The sequence below is a fragment of the Carassius gibelio genome, chromosome B3 (assembly GCF_023724105.1).
Source record: "Carassius gibelio isolate Cgi1373 ecotype wild population from Czech Republic chromosome B3, carGib1.2-hapl.c, whole genome shotgun sequence".
In the NCBI taxonomy this organism is placed as follows: Eukaryota; Metazoa; Chordata; class Actinopteri; order Cypriniformes; family Cyprinidae; genus Carassius; species Carassius gibelio.
The window spans coordinates 40853699-40877164 of NC_068398.1; the positions used below are offsets into that span (position 1 = coordinate 40853699).

Genomic DNA, 23466 nt, shown 5'->3' on the forward strand with positions numbered 1-23466 from the left:
TGTGTTTTCAAAGCTTCAAGGTTTTATTGAATGGTATCTCTATACAAGTGCAAAGTAATGCATTCTTAATCAGTCTTTTATTTTGTAATTTTAAGAGCAATAAACATATATTGCAATGTTAAGGAATTCATGTTTTTTTCATTCAGATATGTAAATCAACATGTATAAATTTTAGTAGTCAATTAATGGGGAGATAATCGAAATCGAATCGGTCCGAAAAAATTAATCGTTAGATTAATCGATGCATCGAAAAAATAATCGCTAGATTAATCGCTTAAAAAATAATAATTTATCCCAACCCTACCATCTAGGATGTGTTTGAAAAAGTATGAAAATAGTAAAAAAAAAATGTATCATTGCCATTTTATCATTTGACTTGGCATGGGACAAGGATTCAGAGGAATTTTTTTTTTTCCATTTTCTGGTTTACGGTTCAAAAGTTAGAATTAGAATAAACATGAGTGCAACTTTGGACAAGTGGTGGCGCTAGCGTGTTAAAGTGCTATGGTTAATGTTGAAAGTGTCCTCTATCAGTGTGCCAAGTTTTATAACTTTCCCGCAACTGGTTCTATGGGCTGCTATTGACTTGCGGCGGAAGAAAAAGAAGAATAACGCCAACGATTACAATAGGTGCCTACGCACCTTCAGTGCTTGGGCCCTAATAATGATAATGGGAACAAAGACAATAGGTGTCTCGTACCTTCGGTGCTTGGCCCTAATAATTATAATAAGAATGGGAACGAAAACAATAGCTTCCTCGCACCTTCAGTGCTTGGCCACTAATTAAGCCTTACAAGTGTAAAAACATCAATTACCATTTTAAGTCCTGAAAACTAGAAAAAATTCATTCAAATGTGTTGGTGGTGGTGAAATTATTACCAACATTAAAACACATTTAATATCATCAACAGTCAAAATAATTTCTAAGGATTTTGAACGCAGCTACCTGAAAGTGATGCACGTGCTTCATTATGGGCTTTTTTATTTTTATTTTCTCTGCGCGGGACTGCGCTGATGTATTTGGCCAGATATAGCCTAGTTGTATATTATGTTGACAATTTGCTCAAATGCGGGAATGGCATGTCACGTGTGCCGACTGCAAACTGCGTACATCATAAAAAAAAAAAAAAAAAAAAATATATATATATATATATATATATATACATATATACATAGAGAGAGAGAGAGAGACAGAGAATTATTTTTTTATATGTTAATGTTAATATAGAAAGTTTTTTTCTGGATGTGCAAACCCCGTCACTGCATCAAGAGCCACCACACAAATGATGTAACAAAGAATTTGGCTACAGTTGTCATATTCCTCTTGTTAAGCCACTCCTGAACCACAGAAAACGTCAGAGGTGTCTTTAACTGGGCTGAGATGAAGAAGAACTGGATTGTTACCCAGTGGTCCAAAGTCCACTTTTCAGATGAGACGAAGTTTTGTATTTAATTTGGTATTTGGTCCTAGAGTCTGGAGGAAGGGTGAAGAAGCTCATAGCCCAAGTTGCTTGAAGTCCAGTGTTAAGTTTCCATAGTCTTTGATGATTTGGGGTGCAGTGTCATCTTCTGGTGTTGGTCCATTGTGTTTTTTTGAAAACCAGTCACTGCACCCTTTTACAAATACATTTCGGAGCACTTCATGCTTCTTTCAGTTGACCAGCTTTTTGAAGTTGCCGATTTCATTTTCCAGCAGGATTGGCACCTGCCCACACTGCCAAAAGCACCAAAAGTTGGTTAAATAACCATGGTGTTGGTGTGCTTGACTGGCCAGCAAACTCTCCAGACCTGATCCCCAGAGAGAATCTGTCAGTTATAGTCGAGGTAAATAAGAAACAAGAGACCAAAAGATGCAGATGAATTGAAGACCATTGTCAAAGAAACCTGGGCTTCCATACCACCTCAGTAGTGCCACAAACTGATCACTTTCATGCCATGCCGATTTGAGCCAGTAATTAAAGCAAAAGGAGCCCCTACCAAGTATTGAGTACATGTACAGTAAATGAACGTACTTTCCGGAAGGCAAACAAGTCACTAAAAATGTTTTTTATGAAGTATTCAAATTTGTTGAGAAGAATGAATGTTAAATTGGTGGGTTTTTGTTTATTGTGAGCCAAAATAATCATAATTAAAACAACCAAAGACTACTTCAGTCCGTGTGTATTTAATTTATTTAATACACAAGTTTCACAGTTTGAGTTGAATAACTGGAATAAATTTAATTTTTTGGATGGAACTTGTTCAAGTTCCTGACAATATCCAGTAACTTCGCACAGCCATTGAAGAGGATTGGACCAGCATTGCACAGGCCACAATTAAAATGCTGTCTAATCGGCATCTTGCTTTGCCACACTTGTGAGGTGGATGGAATATCTTGGGAGAGGAGAAGTGCTCACTAACACAGATTAAGACGATGTTTAAGAGAAATAGGCATTTCGTGTACACAGGAAAAGACTTAGATCGTTAAATTCAGCTAATGAAAAATGGGGGCAAAAACTAGTGTTGTGTTTATAATTTTTTTTAAAAAGTGTTGTGTTTATAGTTTTGTTATATATATATTGTGTGTGTGTGTGTGTGTGTGTGTGTGTGTGTGTGTGTAAAATATAGAAATGAATACATTTTACTAGGGCTGTGATGGTGGTAAAGTGATAAAAATCTGCCACCATCACAGCCCTAGTAAAATTTATATATTTCTTGTTTTATACAGCTTAAAGACCCTGGGGTCAAACTCACCAAAAAGAAAAATTATGCTTTAAAAATGTTTACCAGGTCTCCCTATTAAAATAGTAAAAGAAATTACAGTAACATTACAGTAGACAAGACAGTAAATATAAAGCAAGAAAAGTAAATTGTTTATTTACAGATGTTCTCTCAGCTTTTAACAATATACCAAAAATAAATAATTTTTACTTTTATTTCAGAGTTCATTGAAGAAAAAGAGGAAAATCAAGAATCAAGTGAAGTTGAGGAGAATCAGAATCATGTTAAAACTGGTGGAAAACCTTGGAGTTGCTGTCAAACCAAACAAAAAGATTCAAAGAAAAAAAGAGTTAACAAATCTTTCACCTGCAATCAGTGTGGAAAGAGTTTCACATGTAAATCAAATCGTAAGTGTCACATGACAGTTCATACTGGAGAGAAACCACTCACCTGTGACCAACGTGGGAACAGTTTCACACAATCATCAAACCTTAAGGATCACATGAACATCCACACTGGAGAGAAGCAGCATGCATGTGATCAGTGCGGTAAAATCTTTTTATGGGTTTCACTTCTGAAGAAACACTTGAAAGTTCATGCAAAGAAGCAGCCACATTCATGTCATTTGTGTGGTAAGAGTTTTTTGCATCTACAAAGTTTGAAAGAACATCAGGGCATACATAATGGTGTGAGAGAGTACATGTGCTGTGGGTGTGTAAAGACTTTTAATTCAGCAAGCAGTTTAAAACTGCATGAGAGGATTCACACTGGAGAAAAACCTTACAAGTGTTCACACTGTGACAAGAGATTCAGTCAATCATCAAATCTGAAAAAACATGAGAGGATCCACACTGGAGAAAAACTGTACAAGTGTTTACACTGTAACAAGAGATTCAATCAGACAACAGATCTGAAAAACCATGAGAGGATTCACACTGGAGAGAAACCTTACAAGTGTTCACACTGTGACAAGAGATTCAGTGTGTCATCAGTTCTGAAAATACATGAGGTGATCCACACTGGAGAGAAACATTATGAGTGTTCACACTGTGACAAGAGATTCAGTGTGTCATCACATTTGAAGACACACAACAGGATCCACACTGGAGAGAAACCTTATAAGTGTTCACACTGTGACAAGAGATTCAGTGTGTCATCAAGTCTGAAAAGACATGAGATGATCCACACTGGAGAGAAACCTTACACGTGTTCACACTGTGACAAGAGATTCAGTGATTTATCAAGTCTGAAAAAACATGAGAGGATCCACACTGGAGAGAAACCTTACATGTGTTCACACTGTGATAAGAGATTCAGTGATTTATCAAGTCTGAAAAAACATGAGAGGATTCACACTGTAGAGAAACCTTATATGTGTTCACACTGTGACAAACGGTTCAGTCAGACAAGAGATCTGAAAACACATGAGAGGATTCACACTGGGGAAAAACCTTACATGTGTTCACACTGTGACAAGAGATTCAGTAATTTATCAAGTCTGAAAACACATGAGAGGATCCACAATGGAGAGAAACCTTACAAGTGTTCAAACTGTGACAAGAGATTCAGTCAGACAACAGATCTGAAAACACATGAGAGGATTCACACTGGGGAAAAACCTTACAAGTGTTCACACTGTGATAAGGGATTCAGTCAATCATCAAATCTGAAAACACATGAGAGGATTCACACTGGAGAGAAACCTTACAATTGTTCACACTGTGACAAGAGATTCAGTCAGACAACTGATCTGAAAAACCATGAGAGGATTCACACTGGAGAGAAACCTTATAAGTGTTCACATTGTGACAAGAGATTCAGGTGGTCAACACATTTGAAAACACATGAGAGGATTCACACTGGAGAGAAACCTTACAAGTGTTCACACTGTGATAAGGGATTCAGTGCCTCATCGAGTCTGAAAACACATAAGAGGATCCACACTGGAGAGAAACCTTACAAGTGTTCACACTGTGACAAGAGATTCAGTCAAACAGGAGATCTGAAAACACATGAGAGGATTCACACTGGAGAGAAACCTTACAAGTGTTCACACTGTGACAAGAGATTCAGTCAAACAGGAGATCTGAAAACACATGAGAGGATTCACACTGGAGAGAAACCTTACAAGTGTTCACACTGTGACAAGAGATTCAGTGTGTTATCGAGTCTGAAAACACATAAGAGGATCCACAATGGAGAGAAACTTTATAAGTGTTCACACTGTGACAAGAGATTCAGTGTGTCATCAATTCTGAAAAAACATGAGGTGATTCACACTGGAGAGAAACCTTACAAGTGTTCACACTGTGACAAGAGATTTAGTCACTCAGCCAATCTGAAAACACATGAGAGGATTCACACTGGAGAGAAACCTTACAAGTGTTCACACTGTGACAAGAGATTCAGTGTGTCATCAAGTATGAAAACACATGAGAGGATCCACAATGGAGAGAAACCTTATAAGTGTTCACACTGTGACAAGAGATTCAGTGGTTCATCGAGTCTGAAAAGACATGAGAGGATTCACAATGGCGAGAAAGCACATCACCGCAATGACACATAGAGACTCATTTAGCTGTATATGTAAATATTTTGTATGGTATATGCGTTTCGTCCAGAAGGATCCGGAATTCGGGAGAGTTAAAATGTTATATAATTTTTTTTAAAACCAGGTTCCAGAGTGAATTAACCTGAAAATGACAAAATGATAATTTTTCTCAGCGATGTATATTGCGATTTAAAAAAAAAAAAAAAAAAAAACATCAGGGCCCGGTTCCCCAAAACTTTCTTATCGCTAAGTAGTTCTCAACCTATTCCTTAACCTCTCTCTTAACATTATGGCATGATTCCCAACATGTTTGTACACGAAGTATATCTTCTGTAAGTCACACATTCGCAAGGTTGGTCTGGACCATTCTTAAGCTCTCTCTTAGCGTTGTTTGAGCTCAGGACGCTAGTCGCTGTCACTGTGCAGCAGTCTTTAGAAATCAGTGCAGCGCAGTACAAGTCAGACTATGGTATGTTGACAATGTTGTGGCTCAACAAAGATTTTATCTTATGGACATTTTAAGACTAATAATAAAATATGTTTTTATGAAGTTGGCTTTTATGTGGTATCACAACTAATATGGTGGTAATTAGCCTAGACTATTTCATAAAGTCATTAAAGCATTTAAATTGGCGATCACTTTTGATAATTTAAAATCTGGCAAACAATTTGGCTCTTAATGGCTAAGATCTATATATGGGCAAGCATGGTTGTGTCCAGTAGGCGACCAACTATGGCAGCGATCCAACATGTCCTTGATCCAAGATTACTTGGCTAGGTCAATTAATGAAGCAGTTAGGATATTTTAAGGGCTTCTGCTCATCTTGGACACCATCTTGAAAATCACACCTTTCTAGTGGTCAAACTTTGGTAAACTTTTTGTATGTTATTAAGTACATCTAATATCTGTTAGCTTGAAACAGTCCTGACCATCAGTTATTAATCAAATGTATCATATTCTTGTTATAGGAATCATGTCCAAAATTAGACCCTGCAAGAGCGGGAAAATTCGGACCACGTGCTTGATAAGATTACATGATTTATGATACCCCGAGCAAAGACAATATCTAATTGGTCAAGACAACATTTGAGGTGTGGCCAAAAGGCCAGTTTAAATGCTCAGAAATGCTCACCATCAAATCCTGCGTTTAGCTTTTAGCTTGCATTTAGCTTTTGCTATCAGTCATGCCGGCTTTTAGCTTGTAGTTTTGAGGATTAAATTTGAGGGTTAATTAAGTGATTGATGGCTGTTCATGTCTATGCAATTTCACGTGTTGCTGCAAACTTGGGATTGCACATTTTCGTTCTCTTAAACTCATTCTTCCCTAACTTTCTATCTTCCTGCAACTTTTATGAATGTGTGAGTGCATGTGCTTGTGTGTTAGAATAGTTTATATGTCTTATATTATCTAATAAAGCCTTATTCATATTGAAAAGAGAAGTATCTTGTGTTTTGTGCTTACAAGTTAATGTCTTAAACTGCCAATCTTGTTACTGTGCTAATTGATAGTGTTTTCAATATAGTTTGGTTATTAATATCCAGTGCAGATTTGATGTTAAACGGCTCGTTCAGTGAAACTCAGGTTTCAGTGATCAGCCGTGAAACAGTGATTCTGTTCAAATTCCCTTTAAAATCTTAAATGATTCCCTTTGAGCTAAATTGACCTGTTTCCCTTACACCGAGTTCAATTCAACTGGAGGGGGCTGGGGTTTTTGGGGTAATTCTGTGTAGCTTGTAGACAATTGCTTCTTCATAACGTTGAAAAGTTTTGATCCACTTCAAATGTTGACTACTGTATAGCACAATATAGTTGATCATATCTTAATTTTAGAGGAAGTTGCCTTAACAAAATAATAATAATAACAATGCAAACTTGCATTAATTTTCTTTTGTTTCGTTTAAACAGTACTTTTTAGAGTGTGAAATATCTATTCTCACAGAATGTGGCCTATTCATAACCAATATATTGAACCATCTCTATGTTTTCCTAAATCCCAATTCTATGTCCAGACATCAGTAAAGTATCCGTTTATGAACATGTTTTATAGGTTTTTTAGATTTAGGAAATACACATGCGTTACAGTTTTTGGAGACATTTATTATTATTATTATTATTATTATAGTTATTATTATTATTATTTGTATTTACAATGCAAAAACCAGAAGCAATAATATCTGGCCATTCTCAAAACAAAAATCAGTTTTATTTAAATTTTCGTTTTTGTGTTTCAGAGGAAAAATCATTAAGGTATCTCCATTCCAGACCATTCTGAAAGAAGAATTTATGCAAATGCATATAAAATGCTTTAGAAACTTTAACAGAGATCTCAAGGTGATTTAATTGGTCTTCCCCACACATAAGATTTTTCTAGTTACTAGTTGTTCATTTGTCATTATTCAACTAATCGCAGGTTTATATAAAATTTACATCTACTGTACAATCCATAATGACTCTTAATATGTTCTGCGCTCAAGCACATGCATTAAGTTTGCCAAAAAGCACAGGCAGAAGTAGCTTAATATTTGTGAAAAAGGAGACATTTTAATTATTTATTAATAAACAAATGTTTTCTTGACCGCTGCAAGATGAAATTCCCAGATTACATAATGCTTTTGTTTTTAATTGATTCGTTTAAAAGACATTTCAAGCTTCCTGTAGATCTTTTTCATGTATGTGAGACACACCAATTTTCATTTATTTAATTATCAGGAAAAAATTCAAGTGATCGAGAGGGCGCCTCCGTCATTCATGCGCATTAATAATTTTCAGGTAACACTTTCGAATACTGTTTCTTTCTAATAAGGAATTATTGAAGAACTAACAGGTCATTTTTCATTAACACTTAACTCACTACTGTTAACTACTAAGGAAGATATGTTAATTAATCAGTATGTAATACAGTTTTATGAATTTGTTGAGATTTTTGAATTGTCTAAATCATAAATGCAGCTGGGTTGAAGCCTGCAGTGATGTTTTTCCTTTGTTATGGCAGCCGTCCCCTCTGCATATACATTTTTTCGAGAATGTTGCACTCCTGTTGCTCTTCTGCATGAAACTTCATGCTAATAAATAAGAAATATTGCTGACTTTTGCGTTTCCAGCGCTCTCTTTGCATTCGTCCGTTATTTGACGTTGAAAAAGGAAAAGTTTTTTTTTAGACATGGAAAATCGATTTTACAATCGATTCAATGAACACTTATGTCTTAATAATCGAAAATGATTTTTTCACAAATGTGACAGCCCTAGTGTTGGATCTTATTGATTACTCTGATTTAATTGTAGATGAGAGCTTTATTTTGTTTTTAGACATTTATAAAGCATTTGATTCTGTTGAACATAAATTTATTTTTATAACGTTAGAAAAGTTAGGTTTTGGTCCTTTTTTATCAAAGCTGTTGAAACACTTTATGCAAATGCAAACTGTTCTATCAAATTAAAGACTGGCTCATCTACTAGATTTAATTTGCTACGTGGAATTTGACAAAGCTGCCCGATATCACCATATTTATTTTTATTAGCTGGTCAACTACTTTCTGTTTATCTTAGGGCAAGCGCTATACAGGGCATTAATATTGCAGATAGAGAGATTATACCGAGTCAACTCGCAGATGATACTACATTTTTTTTTTACGCAAATCTGCTCAGGTTTCATTAGCTATTAATATTATTAGTTTATTCTCTCGGGCATCAGGTTTACATTTAAATATCCACAAATGTGAATTATTTTCAATCAACAATTGTTGTTTAACAAACATAGACAGCATCCCAGTGAAAGACAAAGTTACTTACCTAGGTATAGTCGTTTCTAAGGATATGAAGAATAGATGTGTTGATAACTTCTCTCCAATTATGGAAAAGACCAAAAAGAAACTAAATCTATGGTTACACAGAGATCTGTCTCTCAAGGGTAGAACTTTACTTTCTAAAGCAGGTCTCTCACGTCTAGCCTATTCTGCCAGTTGATCAATGTTTATTTAATTTCTTATGGAAAAATAAGAAACACTATATTAGAAAATCTGTAGTTATGAATTCTTATGAAAAAGGTGGACTTAATTTTATCAGCTTTTCTACCCTTAATTATACATTTAAAATAAATTGGATAAAACCACACTTAAATCCCACCTCTTTATGGAACTTTATATCAATTTTTTTTTTTCTAAATTAGTCTAAATTTTCTGCTCTTATGTAATTATAATCCTGACAAAATTCCTTCCAAATTATTTCACTTTTACAAACAATGTCTTTTATCATAGTCTTTAATTTACAAGCATAATTTTTCCCCAGACAATTATATAATTTGGTACAACAGAGAATAACTGTACAATAATAAATCTATTTATTTTGATAATTGGGTTAAAAAGTCAGTTTTGAGTCAGTTATTCAATGACCAAGGAATTCCATTAAAATATGAGGAGTTCTTGTCACATTATTTTATAATTACAGCAAGAGAATATGCTATTGTTTTTGGAGGTATCCCTTCTGGGATTATTATGTTTATGAAGGGTTTTAACAACAAGGAATCTCGGATTGGGCCATATCTCAATGTATTTGATACATAAGTTGGTAAATTATCCCTAACCACCAAATCAAATAATAGGAACATTCGTGCTCGTAACGACTGGTGAAAGGAGTGGCAGGAAGCAAGTGCAAGATAATGAATATTTAATAATATGAATGACACAGTACATGAAGATGGAAACACAGATGATACTTGGTCGGGGATACATAGTCCAGAAAGATGCAGGTGAGTGGAGGATCCAAAGTGCAGTGATGAGTTGGCAGCAGAAGAGGGTGACACAGGAACTGCTTGGAAGCGAGTCGAGAGGTAAGTGTTGATCCGATGGTGATATGCTATGAGTGGACGGGGTTCCGGGGAGACACGGACATCCAAAACACAGAAACGCACAAGAGAGCAAAACATCAGACGAGTAACAGGAAACAACACTCAGACAAACACAAGACGCTAGACAGGGCAATATATAGGGAGGAGTAATGAGTGACAGCTGTTGCTGATGACAGTTAGCAGAGACGCCCACAAGAAACAATCAGTGCTGACGCGTAACACACAGACTTAACCCACATAGTGAAAAACCCTGAGATCACGGTTTACCAACCCCCCAACCCCCCCCTCTCTAGGAACGCCTCCTGGGTTTCCCATAGGGGCCTACCTACTGATTGTAATCATCGATAAGGAAGTGATCCAGTATTTCCGTTGTAGGTACCCAGCTCCTCTCCTCCGGACCGTAACCTTCCCAGTCCACCAAGTACTGGAATCCTAGTCCCCTCCATCTCAAATCCAGAATCCGATTTACCGAATAAATTGGCTCCCCATCTACGAGACGCGGCGGTGGGGGTGGAATCCGGTAGGTGGATTAATGCGTGAATAAAACACGGGCTTAATTTTGGACACATGGAAGGCGGGATGAATCGAGTTGTGAGCGTACTCCACCATAGAGAGTTTTTGGCTCCAGGAAGAAGGATTCTTGGAGACTAAACATCACAACGTTCTCTCTAAATCCTGGTTGGCTCCCTAAGATTGCCGTTACTCTGAGGGTGATAACCAGAAGACAGACTAACTGTCGCTCCTAACAATTTGCAAAATTCTTCCCAAAATTTGGATATAAATTGGGATCCCCTGTCAAAAACCACGTCTACCCAGAGGCCATGTAACCGAAAGACATGATCAATGACAGTGACCGCTGTCTCCTTGGCTGTAATTTGGGCAAGGGTATGAAATGTGCCGCCTACGAGAACTGGTCCACTACGGTCAAAACGACCGTCATGACATTAGAGGGCAGGAGGACGGTAACAAAATCTAGAGTGATATGTGACCAGGGTCTCGAAGGGACAGACAGCGGTTGAAGAAGCCCATCTGGAGGTCGGTTAGATGACTTACCACTGTCGTAAACTGAGCATGCCAGAACAAAATCGTGAACGTTGCAAGCCATAAGTGCCCACCAGAATCATTGCTTAACTAAACCCTTGGTTCAGCTTATTTACATTACATTACATTTACATTACATTTAATCATTTAGCAGACGCTTTTATACAAAGCGACTTACAAATGAGAACAATAGAAGCAGTCAGGTCAACAAGAGAACAACAACAGTATACAAGTGCCATGACAAGTCTCAGTCTAGTATAGAACGCATAGCCTTTTTTTTTTTTTTTTGTCCACTGTTTATTTCTAAAGAAACATCACAATGTATAAAAGGCTCCTTTTATCTTATATCGTTACCTTTTATCTCATGTTATGGCTCCGTAGCAGACGTTTTTGTAAAAAAATGTAAGAAGACTTCACTGGTCTCCGTTAAAATCTACGGCGTAACTCTGTCCATTTCTTTTACTGTCTATGTTTTTTTGGGGCCAGTGGAAAAGGAGCCTTATGTCGTATAAAATCGGGTCGACCTGCTTTAAAAAAGAAAAAAAGTATTTTATCCTCTTCCCTGTGTCTATGCAGACGGTGTGTGTGCTCCTTTAGGACATAATAATCTCTGAAAAAAACATTTAACTAGAGACTATAGTCAAGCCCATTTAAAGCGGGTGACTTCAAGGTTAAATTGTGAACTGTGCAATTTTTCAGAGACTTGTAGTGATACACAGTATTGTGCACATTTGAAAATACACCTACCCAGTAAGGAAACTGTTAAATGTCCCTTTAAAGCCTGTAATTTTCAGTCGAAAGTACAGTACTTTTCGTGCACATAAGAGTTAATTTCCGTCATTTGAGGGTTGACAAAAATCTGAGTTCTGATATCAATTGAATTCACGTATTGTGTTTTTGCAGGCATCAAACCAAAGGAATAGAGCTGCAGCTTTGCAGGGACTGCCATGGTAGATGAAGGAAAATCCTTCTACATTGATGAAGAGATGTGAGGTAAGCAGCAAAATGTTGTTTAATGATACAAAACCTAGTTCACAATGGGCATTGGTTACACATCATTTCAGGCATCCTCTGTGTGGATACACTAAATAGCAAAACATGTCTAAAGCACAGGCACCTTTTTGTTTTTTGTTTGTTTTAGCATGAAGCCAACAGATCCTGGGGAGGACTTCATCAAAGGAATGGTGATTGGAATCCTTTTGGTCATTGAAGATGTGAAAGAGCCCCTTCCAGTTTCCTACAATGATGTTGTCATTGTCATTGAGGAAAAGATTGTCATGCGTCATCTTGGTGATGTACCCAATGCATTTGTGAACCTGATGGGCCTGCTGTACATGCTGAACCATGATCCAAAAGAGACTAAATATACTTTTGAGGTGATTCAGCGCCTGTTCATGGGAATCAGGTCTGAGATGGGCACTCCCTGGGTCCACTCTATAAAGAATAAACTGATCAGTTAGAGGGATGGCTCAGGAGGATGTTTCTGCATTGATGTTCTGCATGTTGTTCTGTATTTGGCCATGAGGAAATATTCTAATTTTCTTGCCATTTGTCCACTATGTAGTAAGAGGAAATAAATGTAAAGCCCTTCTGTGGGTCACAACAGTTTATGGTTTTATGTTCTATCAGATCTCTATTGCTCTCTGTGGAGGAAATGTCTCTTGCAGACATTAATTTGTATTTAATGTTGTAGAGCAAACATGAACAGAGTGGAGATTTCTGTAATGTTTGAATGTGTTCATTTTCTGGTTGACATTTGACCAAGTTTCTCAGAGATATTTTATTTGTTTTGTTTTTACAAATCTTTCTGCAATTTACTGCAGCAACTCTGAACATCCACAACAATGGACTCCGTTGAATTCGGAGAGTTATTTTTTTCCCCAAAGGAAGACTGCACTTATTTTTATGTATTATATTATTATTTGTGGAATAGTATAATTCAGTTAGTAAGCAGCCCCAAGCAAAAGTCTGTAATAGAGTGTAAAGGCACATTTTTGAACATGTCCCAAGGAAGGTCTTTTTTTGATGTCTCAATTTTAAAGCAAGGCTGGTTGAAGTTGGACTTGTTGGGGTTTTAATAAAGTTCCTTATTGAATTGGATTTAATCTCTTCCATCTCTTACTTTTTATATAATTTCATCTCTTACTTTTCAGCTTTTTTTCAAGTGTTAATATTTAAGTTTTACTGGCCAATTCTCATGTAGATTTTTTGTAGATATTTGCTTAAATTTTTGAAATCTAGCAATTTCTGTAAACTCAAGAACTTGGCAATAGAGCATGAAAAAAAGACAAATAGCTGATTCACATTCATCAGTCAGGTAGAACTATACACAATAAGGTTTAAAAAGACTTTTGTATAAGTTGAAGTATCAACTCAAGCTTTTTACTCAAGTAAAAGTGTAAAAGTACTGGTTTCAAAACTAAAAGTATAAAAAAGTAAAAGTAATGTAAAAAAAAAAATGCCATTAAGAACAAAAGCTTAGGCCGTGCCACAGAGCCTATTGTGCACTACCCCACCTCCTCAAAAAAAACATTTTTCTATCAAATTTCTTCTGTAAATATAACAAAAAAAATTTAATAAGTAATATGCTGTAATGATACAAACTTCCTAATCATCCGGAAGAAGGAGGCGGGAACCGGCGCACAATCAAAACATAATTAAATAAAATAAACAAAACAGCGCGTCAGCCCCTCACGGCGACTGACGCGCACAAATAAAAAGCAAACACATAAAATAATGTCCCAGGCCTGGTCCTCTCTCGTCCTTCACTATAGTCGCTCCAGTTTTATATCCTTCCATCTCCTACGTGGGATTCGATACTGGCGGTGGGGCGCAGGTGCAGCTCATCTCCAATCACTACACCTGGCCTCACTCCTCGTTCCCACGCCTCTCGGCCCCGCCCCACTCGCCACATACCCCCATCGCCCCTCGCAGGCCGGGGGGTACCCTCGAGACTGCGCTCTACCCCCCCCCCCCTTCCCTCCGGGGGGGACCGCTCACTGGGACCTGCGGGAACCTGGGGGTAGGAGAGACGAGGCGAGAGAAAAGGAGATGGAAGGAGGAGCGACAAGGAAGAGAGAGGGGAGAGAAAAAAAAAAAAAAAAAAATCCGGTTCCCAGACGCACTGCTGCTTGGCCCTCCACCAGCTGGGTGATCTCCTCCGCGGTGCCCGGCGGTGGCACTGGACAGCCCTCGGCGGACGGCACGACACTCCTCCGCCGCCCGGTGGACGGCGACGGCTCCTCCGATTTTGGGCAGCGGCAGGATTCCCCCGTTCCCTGCCCCTCCGGATTCCATCACGGAGGCGGCAGGCTCCGGCCCCCTAGCGAACGGCGCCGACTCCTCCGCTCCTTCACGGACGGCAGCCACCCCTCCATATCGTGGGCGGCCATCAGCGAGCTCGCCTGTCCCCGGCAACTCGCTCCAGCCCACCGCCTCGAGCGTCCATGGCGGCACATGCTTCGCCTGCTCGAGGGCACCGCGGATTCACCACAGCGGCGAGGGATCTTCAGCAGCGCGTCCCTCCTTCTCCCGGGCTTCGGCACCACTGTAATGATACGAACTTCCTTATCATCCGGAAGAAGGAGGCGGGAACCGGCACACAATCAAAACACTTTAATAATTCAAAAATAAACAAAACAGCACGTCAGCCCCTCACGGCGACTGACGCGCACAAATAAAAAGCAAACACATAAAATAATGTCCCAGGCCTGGTCCTCTCTCGTCCTTCACTATAGTCGCTCCAGTTTTATATCCTTCCATCTCCTACGTGGGACTCGATACTGGCACTGGGGCGCAGGTGCAGCTCATCTCCAATCACTACACCTGGCCTCACTCCTCGTTCCCACGCCTCTCGGCCCCGCCCCACTCGCCACATATGCATTGCTATGAACTTCATTTGGACAACTTTAAGGATGATTTTATCAATATTTTAATTGTTTAGCACCCTCAGATTCCAGATTTTAAAATAGTAGCATCAATATTGTCCAAACATAAGATTGAAATCTTATTTATTTAGCTTGTAGATTAATCTCAATTTTAAAAAAAGAGACCCTTCCCAGATAGCATCAACTCACATGCGGGCCTCTGTAGGCAAATATGTGGTGTTCATGTTGAGTACCCTTATGAAAAATAACCATGGTTTTATCATAGTAAAACTGTAGTAAACCATGTTTTTTTGGCGTGTTGACTACCATTTGTATAACCACAGATTTACTACAAATAACATGGTTAAACTATGGTTAATTTAGCAAAACCATGGTTCATTTGTGGTTACCATGGTTTAACTATAGTAACCATGGTTTTTTGGTTTTATTTGTAGTAAAACCATGGTTAATTTTCATAAGGGTACTGTTGATGCATAACTCACTTAAGGCTTAGTTTTGTCTAGATCATTTATATTTATGGTTTATAAGTGGTCATATAATGCTTTTTAAACATTATTTTGTGCATTTGGACTAACAAGACTATGTTTACATGCTTTAATGTAAATAAAATACTGTACATTATTGTAGGTCCTCTATAATTTTCTACAAAGTCCCTCCCTCCAACAAGCACAGTCTTTTCTGATTGGCCAACTGAGCCAGTGCATTGTGATTGGCCGAAACCGCAAGTACTCGTCCGAAATGTAATGCCCCTTCCCATAATCGCAAGCTTCCTCTTTCAAAATAAATGTAAAGACAGTTAATAATGTCTTTAGTTTTACGATCAGTTCAAGCCCGGAAGAGGAACAGAGTGGCGTGACATACACAGTGATGAAGCTTATATGTGTTTGCAGTACACAAGCCATGGACGGATAAGACAGCTGACTCCACTGTTTGACTCTCTCTCACACACACAACGTGACACATTTGAACAGACAATAGCAAATACTTGAAAAAACATACTTACAGTAGCTGAATCAGAAGCACCAGATTGTTGTAGCTATGGGTGTCGCGATATACCAGTATGGGCGATAACAGTGGTATTCAAACAATTATCGATATGTGATAATTTAGTGTGTGACGATATACCGGTATTCGCGATAATCACAATATTGAATGCAGTTTCATAACAAGGTTCAGGAGGAGCACAGGTGGAGCCACTTAAGATAATCAATCTTATGGTATAAATACAGCTGAATTAGCCTACCAGTCTCCATTGACGGTTCATCAGCATCCCGGTTCGCTCTGTCTGCCATCTTATCACAGACCCAATTTTCCTTCCACTGATGAGATCCATACCGGAGAGTTTTCAGATCTGCTACTTTTGCTGATACCCATGATCATTAAACACGGCCGCTGAGCACCATCAAACGTCACCGCGACAGCTTCTCTTCTCGCCAAGCCACACGTCTTGGCCAATAGACCGTGCAAAGCCCGAGCTCGCCTCGCTTGACACCACGATTGATCCGATCAAGACCGGGCTCCCCTCGAGCGCTGGAATCACACCTCAGTTCTTACCCACCGTGGCTCAGCCTGTCACCGCGGCTTTTCCGGCCGAGGCGCAGTTTGAGGCTGCCTCCTCTAGCGGCGCAGACCGCGCGTCGTAATCAATACATTTTCAGGTGAAGACGCTAAATACAGGTTCGCGGCTAGAAAGTAGTGCGGGAGCCGCGTGGAGTTCCGATCACATACGTATACGGTAATTTCAGATCTAATTTGAGCCTCAGATGCGTTCAAATATTTGAACTTCTGCGACTAGACCGTATGCGAACACCCAACTGGATGTGATGTATTCTAATCAAATTTATCGGTGCGAGGTCAGAATTACCAATATTTTGTTAACGTTAACATTATTCTTCAAACACAATTTATGTAAAATGGTGGTTTATAATAATTATGGGAGAAATAAATATTAAAGCATTATTTACTTGATTAGCCCCATAAAACCTACTGTTTTATTTAGGGGGTCATCTGATTTGTGACGATGTATTCATACATTATATTCATTAAAATTATTAATTTTACCATGGTGAACATGCCAAGGTAACAGTTGCTGCACGACCAGTTTAAAGTTCTGCACGACTGCCTAGAGGGAGAAATGTGACAATCGTGTCCAAATGTCGTGTGCCATGGAAGGTGGCTTAAAGTTTGTTAAATGAGGTTATGACGTAGTTCTGTTGGATGACGATGCCATTTTTTATGTCCAAAGATATTATCTGCCTTACCGTGCAGGTTTAAACCTCACACAGACATAAGTTTCATGCAATTATTCTGGCAGGACCAATTTATTTAGGGACATATTTCACCATTTACTGGCCTGATCGCTTATAATTTATCTAATACACCACTACCCTCGTTTTGCTGCTGGGCTGCAAGCGTGAGTAAAAAATTCTGTTGTATTTCTAGGACTATAATATGAAAAGCATTCAAGTAAATATCTTTAGAAACTGCTTGGAAGTGAATAGCACATAACTGCAATTAATGTTATTGCCATAATCATGTCTATTGGTATGTTTTACAAGACTAAATGATATTCATTGTTTTCAGAAGCCTCTGTTTCCACATTCTATACTACAATGTGAAACCAGTGTTCCAAATGTATCCGTTTTGAGGCTGTTTAAAAAGGCCGGAAGGCCAAAACAAGACGATGATGCTTTTCCAACAGGAACGTACTAATGTGGACAAAGGCTTAAGGAATCGTCAAATTAGGGAACCAATCGCTAAGCTGGCAACACAGTAGGCTACGCATTAATTTTTAGGTTGCCCCATCAAATGTTACTAACCTGTATACTCTTCCCACAGCCAAGGAGGGGGAAGATGGGCCTAGTGGTTAGAGTTTGACCCCTAACCCTAGGGTTGTGGGTTCGAATCTTGGGCTGGAAATACCATGACTGTGGTGTCCTTGAGCAAGGCACCGAACCCCCAACTGCTCCCTGGGCACTGCAGCATAAATGGTTGCCCACTGCTCCGGGGGCGTGTTCATGGTGCCTGTGTGTTTACTGCTGTGTGTGTGCACTTTGGATGGGTTAAATGCAGAGCACGAGTTATGAGTGTGGGTCACCATACTTGGCTAAATGTCATGTCACTTTCACTTTTTTTTCACTTTCAACAACTACAGCAGTCGAAGCAAGCTCCGCAGACGGCCAAAGCAGCTATCTCTCCTCTTCTTCTCATGCCCCCCTTTACTTATCTGTTTTTTTTCCGTATCTCCTCACTGCCTCAGCAGTGTCTGCTCCCGCAGGAGCCTTTTCTCTATCTCCTCACTGCCGCAGCAGTGTCTGCTCCCGCAGGAGCCTATTTCTGTATCTCCTCACTGCCGCAGCAGTGTCTGCTCCCGCAGGAGCCTTTTTCCCATATCTCCTCACTGCCGCAGCAGTGTCTGCTCCCGCAGGAGCCTTTTCTGTATCTCCACACTGCCGCAGCAGTGTCTGCTCCCGCAGGAGCCTTTGTTCTGTATCTCCTCAAAAAAAAAAAAAAATTTCATCATTCAATGGGTCGCAGTTCCCTTCTGGCAAAAGTCGACATCACCTGCGTTTCAAAGTTATGCCTATTCATCCTAGGTGGTGGTGATAGTATTACGTATCGATTATAGTCAAGACGATATTAGACTCATTCTCCTATTATTGTATTTTATTATCATTATTAGGCGGCCTACTATAATTCAGCTACCAAACTGCTCCGTTATTCCATTTCACGCTTGCCCGTGCTTGCAAGGATGATCCGAGCCTGTAGGCGGTGAAGAAGTCTCAATCCACAAACAGACATACATCGTCTGCAGATACAAGGTATTTCATTGCACTTTATTAAGTAATCTGTATGCGCCATATTTTAAACAAGCCTCACTAAGTTTAATGCCACAGTTAAGTTAGAATGTATCTCATTCTTTTGTTTCTGTGGTGTTGTGTCTGTCTCATCATGAGACGCGTGGTCCGGAGCGTCAGTTTCAACTAAACCTTACTCCAAATATATTTACCTGTTTTGAATACTATATTTAACATGTTCGTTTACATCCATACTAGGGTTTGATCGTTGAACTTTAAATGTGTAAGGGAAACAGGTCCATTTAGCTCAAAGGGAATCATTTAAGATTTTAAAGGGAATTTGAACAGAATCACTGTTTCACGGCTGGTCACGCAGACGCCCTGCGTTTCAGTGAACTAGCCATTTAACATCAAATCTGCGCTGGATACTAATATCCAAACTATAGTGAAAACACTATTAATTAGCACAGTAACAAGATCGGCAGTTTAAGACATTAACTTGTAAGCACAAAACACAAGATACTTCTCTTTTCAATATGAATAAGGCTTAATCAGATAAATCTAAGACATATAAACTAATCTAACACATAAACGCACTCACACACACATTCACACAAGTTGCAGGAAGATCGAAAGTTAGGGAAAGATGAGTTTTAAGAGAATGGAAATATGGAATCCCAAGTTCACAGCAATACGTTAAATTGCATAAACATGAACAACCATCAATCACGTAATTAGTGCTCGCATTGAGTTCCTCAATGAGGTTAAAATTATATTAGATACACCAGTAAAGGTCACAGTCTGGAGGTAAAGTTACTTGCATCTCCTGTGAAGAAGGAGCCTCGGTGAAAGGGCTATCCCGAGGTCGTTGATTGGCTGGAAGTTCAGTCTCTGAAGTGACGTCTTGGGAAGCCTGTGGTTGTTGGGCGTTGGCTGAAAGTGCAGAGTCGTGTGGGCTGGTTGAAGTTGAACGGACGTTACAAAACTTAACTCAGAACACGAAACTCTCAAACGGAAGAGAAAAGAAATAAAGTTTGAGAGGTTGTGTTCCTTCTCATCGTGGCATAGTAGCAGCAGGCAGGCACGCTAGAACCGCGCTCAAAGAACAATGATGACTAACTGCATGGCTAGATGCTACAAGCTAAAAGCTAATAGCAGGCATGACTAATAGCATGACTGATAGCACGAGCAAGGCTGGAACTAAAAGCCGACATGGCTAATAGCAGCAGCTAGGGACTAAAAGCAAAGATTTTACGATGTCCTAGGTATTTAACCCTCTGGGGTTCTTCATTTATGAGTCACACTCAGGACCTTCGGGTCAAAAATGACCCAGAGGCCGGGATTCAGGTATACTTTTTTTCAGTAAAATCAATCAAATGTATTTTTGTTCAATAATATTTTTTCTTTCTTTTTTTGTGTTTTGAGAGAATTTTATGATAATAATAATGAATAATGAATTTTTATGCAATAATTATGATCCATTTTTTCCCATTGAATATAATAGAAAATTTATATATATATGTATTTTTATTTTTATTTTTATTAATGCTGTATTTTATTTTAAAGTACAGCCAAGGCCTATAGAAAACAATTTTTGAAATTAGATTGGTGCCATCTGGTGGACAAATTAAGCATTTTTATCATGCAATAGCACATTTTTACCACTAGAGAGAATGTACAGCTCTCTGTAGAAAGGCTTGTGAATTCTAGTGATTTTTGCACATATTTGCCTATTTATTTCAGGTTGTGGATTTTAATATATAATCACAGATTCTCAAAGACTATTTTTGTCAAGTTTTTTTTTTTTTTTTTGTTTGTTTGGTTGATTTAAATGGTAATTTCAAGTGCCAGTTTTACTTTATAATACAGTCAAACCTGAACATTGCACTAGAAAGAGAACAAATGGAAAGCATTTTGTTACCCATTGTTTTAATTCTAACTTAATAAAAAAAATTACATTATTTAAATCATAACATATTTTTATTTACCTTTTATTATAAACATTTCCATTAAAATTATTTTTTGCAATTCAATGAACAGTAACTCTTCAAAATTGCCAACAGCAATTATGAACAAAAAACAAAAATAACAGCAAACGTATAATCATTTTCAAACAGTACATGTAAATGGAAAATAGAAAAATAAAAAAAGTGTCACGCTGAGCCTGGGTCGCTCGAATAGGCCTGGAGGTTACTAGGGAAGAATTCCATCCTTTGACCTTACTCTGTTTGTGCGTGTGTGCGTGCGTGCGTGCACACGTGCTTGTGTGTGTGTGTTTGTGTGTGTGTGTGTGTGTTCAAGAGAGAGACATGGTGTGTGACTTTTGCATTTTGGATCCAATGTCTCCCCTTTATTTGATTCATTGATTTTATTTCACATATTCTCACATATCTCTGTTACAGTTTCACCAGTCTCATATTTCCCTATGTGTGTGTGTGTGTGTGTGTGTGTGTGTGAGTGAGTGTGTCTATTTTGCAACCTTGATGGCTTACAGCCTCATGCTTTTATTGCTGTGCACTTTATTTCTTACATTGATGAATAATTTCTTTTATTTAACACATTTCCCAAAATTAGCTTTTGCAATGATACTTTCATTTGTGTGTGTTTTTGTGTGTATAAGTGTGTGTGTGTGTGTGTGTGTGTGAATTTTTTTGTCTGTTTTGCACTCTTGATGTTTTAGAGATTCACCCCTTCACTGTTGTATGCTTTTTTTCTGCATCGTGGCTGATTTGTAGATTGTACACACAAAAAAACTCAGTATTTTCATATTTTTGCAAATTTCCCATTCATTTCCTATGTCGGGTCATTTTTGACCCGAAGACCCTGAGTGTGACTATTTTTTTTACGACCACTTAGACTTTTAAAATCCTGTCCCCAATTTTTTGGGGTGTTCATATACCAAGTACCAAAAAAGTCACCAAGTTTCGGACCATTCCGATGAAGCTACGATTTGTAACATTTTTTTTAAAAAAAATTTCGGGTCATAAATGACCGAAGAACCCCAGAGGGTTAAACTGGCTTGTTGGGGGGGGGGGGGGGGTCAATGGGACTTGTGCAGTACTCTCATGGGTTTTCATGTGATTTCCAGCGTTGCATTTCAATTATGAATTAAAGCTGCAAGCAGCGATGAACGGGCCCTCGCACCCGGGCTCATCGGCAGCGAGTGGCTTTAGTTAATAGGTGAACGGTGAGAAATATGCGTTTAAACTCATAAATATAAGTAGAATATATCAATGTTTATTCCATATATGTGCCAATCTTCCTGTTGCTAGCAGGTGGCGCTATCATTATAGTGGAATATTGGCCTTCAGATGTGTTCAGGGCAGGACTTTTATCAAACATGTGAGGTTTGGGGAGGATTGGACATTTTATGCCTGAGTTACAACAACATCCTAATTCATGGCGAAACATCGAAATTTGTCAGGCCGCCATGGACACGCCCTTTAACGAAACCTCAAAATCTTCGCAATTTAAGATTGCAAAAGACTTTAGATTACACTGACCAAGTTTGGTGTTGATCTGAATAAATCTCTAGGAGGAGTTTGTTAAAGTCCAACCCCTGAAAATGGCCAAAACAACACTGATTTTGCAGATAAAATTCTAAATAATCCTGTTGGGATTCGGATTTCGTACCAAGAGACTTTTTCGTAGATATTGGTGTGTTACATGTGTGTACCGATTTTTGTACATGTACGTGAAACATAGCTCGAGGCGCACTCTGTTTAAAGTGTATACGCACTCCGTTGAAAGTGTATAGGTGGCGCTATCGAGCCATTTTGCCACACTCGATGGAATATTGGCCTTCATATCTGTTTAGGCCAGGACCCTTATCACACAAGTGAAGTTTGGGCAAGATCGGACATTTTATGCCTGAGTTATAACATCTTTTATTCCCATGGCGAGACATCGAACTTCATCACGGCGCCATGGACACACCTTTTAACAAAAACTCAAGATCTTCACAACTAAACATCACACAGGTCTTTAGATTAGACTGACCACAAAAAAGACATTGATGTCATAAAATTTCTAGGAGTAGTTTGTCGCAGTGTAAAATATGTAACTTCCTGTTGCCAATAGGTGGCGCTATGACTATAACTGAATATTGGCATGTAGATCTGTTCAGGTCAAGAGTCTTATCCAACATGTGAAGTTTGGGGCAGATTGGACATTGTATGTCTGAGTTACAGTAACTTCCTTTTTCATGGCGAAACATTGAAATTTGTCAGGCCGCCATGGACCCACCCTTTAAAGAAACCTCAAGTCCTTCGCAATTTATTATCGCAAAGGGCTTTAGATTACACTAACCAAGTTTGGTGTTGATCTGAATAAATCTCTAGGAGGAGTTCGTTAAAGTACAACCCCTGAAAATGGCAAAAACAACACCAATTTTGAAGGGAAAATTCAAAATAACCGACTTCTTGTTGGGATCCGGATTTCGTACCAAGAGACTTTTTGTAGGTATTGGAGCGTTACAGGTGTGTACCAATTTTTGTACATGTACGTGAAACATAGCTCGAGGCGCACTCCGTTGAAAGTGTATAGGTGGCGCTATAGAGCCATTCTGCCACACCCGGTGGAATATTGGCCTGCAGATCTGTTCAGGCCAGGACTCTTATCACACATGTGAAGTTTGGGGAAGATC

At 38.8% G+C, this 23466-nt stretch overlaps 1 protein-coding gene across 8 annotated transcripts in view; it reads left to right on the forward strand.

The window, feature by feature from the left end:
- Positions 1–23466, forward strand: part of LOC127953344 (zinc finger protein 271-like) — an 838866-nt gene that overhangs the window by 119796 nt on the left and 695604 nt on the right. For 4 of the 8 annotated variants that reach the window (XM_052552523.1, XM_052552525.1, XM_052552526.1 and 1 more), the window contains one exon: positions 2922–6692. The exons of 3 other annotated variants lie outside the window; for them this stretch is intronic. In XM_052552523.1, the coding sequence (XP_052408483.1) occupies positions 2922–5266 (2345 nt within the window). In that variant the 3' untranslated portion in view covers positions 5267–6692. Of the gene's footprint in view, positions 1–2921; positions 6693–23466 lie in introns of those variants that run through there. One more of the 8 variants, XM_052552528.1, reaches the window with a different exon arrangement.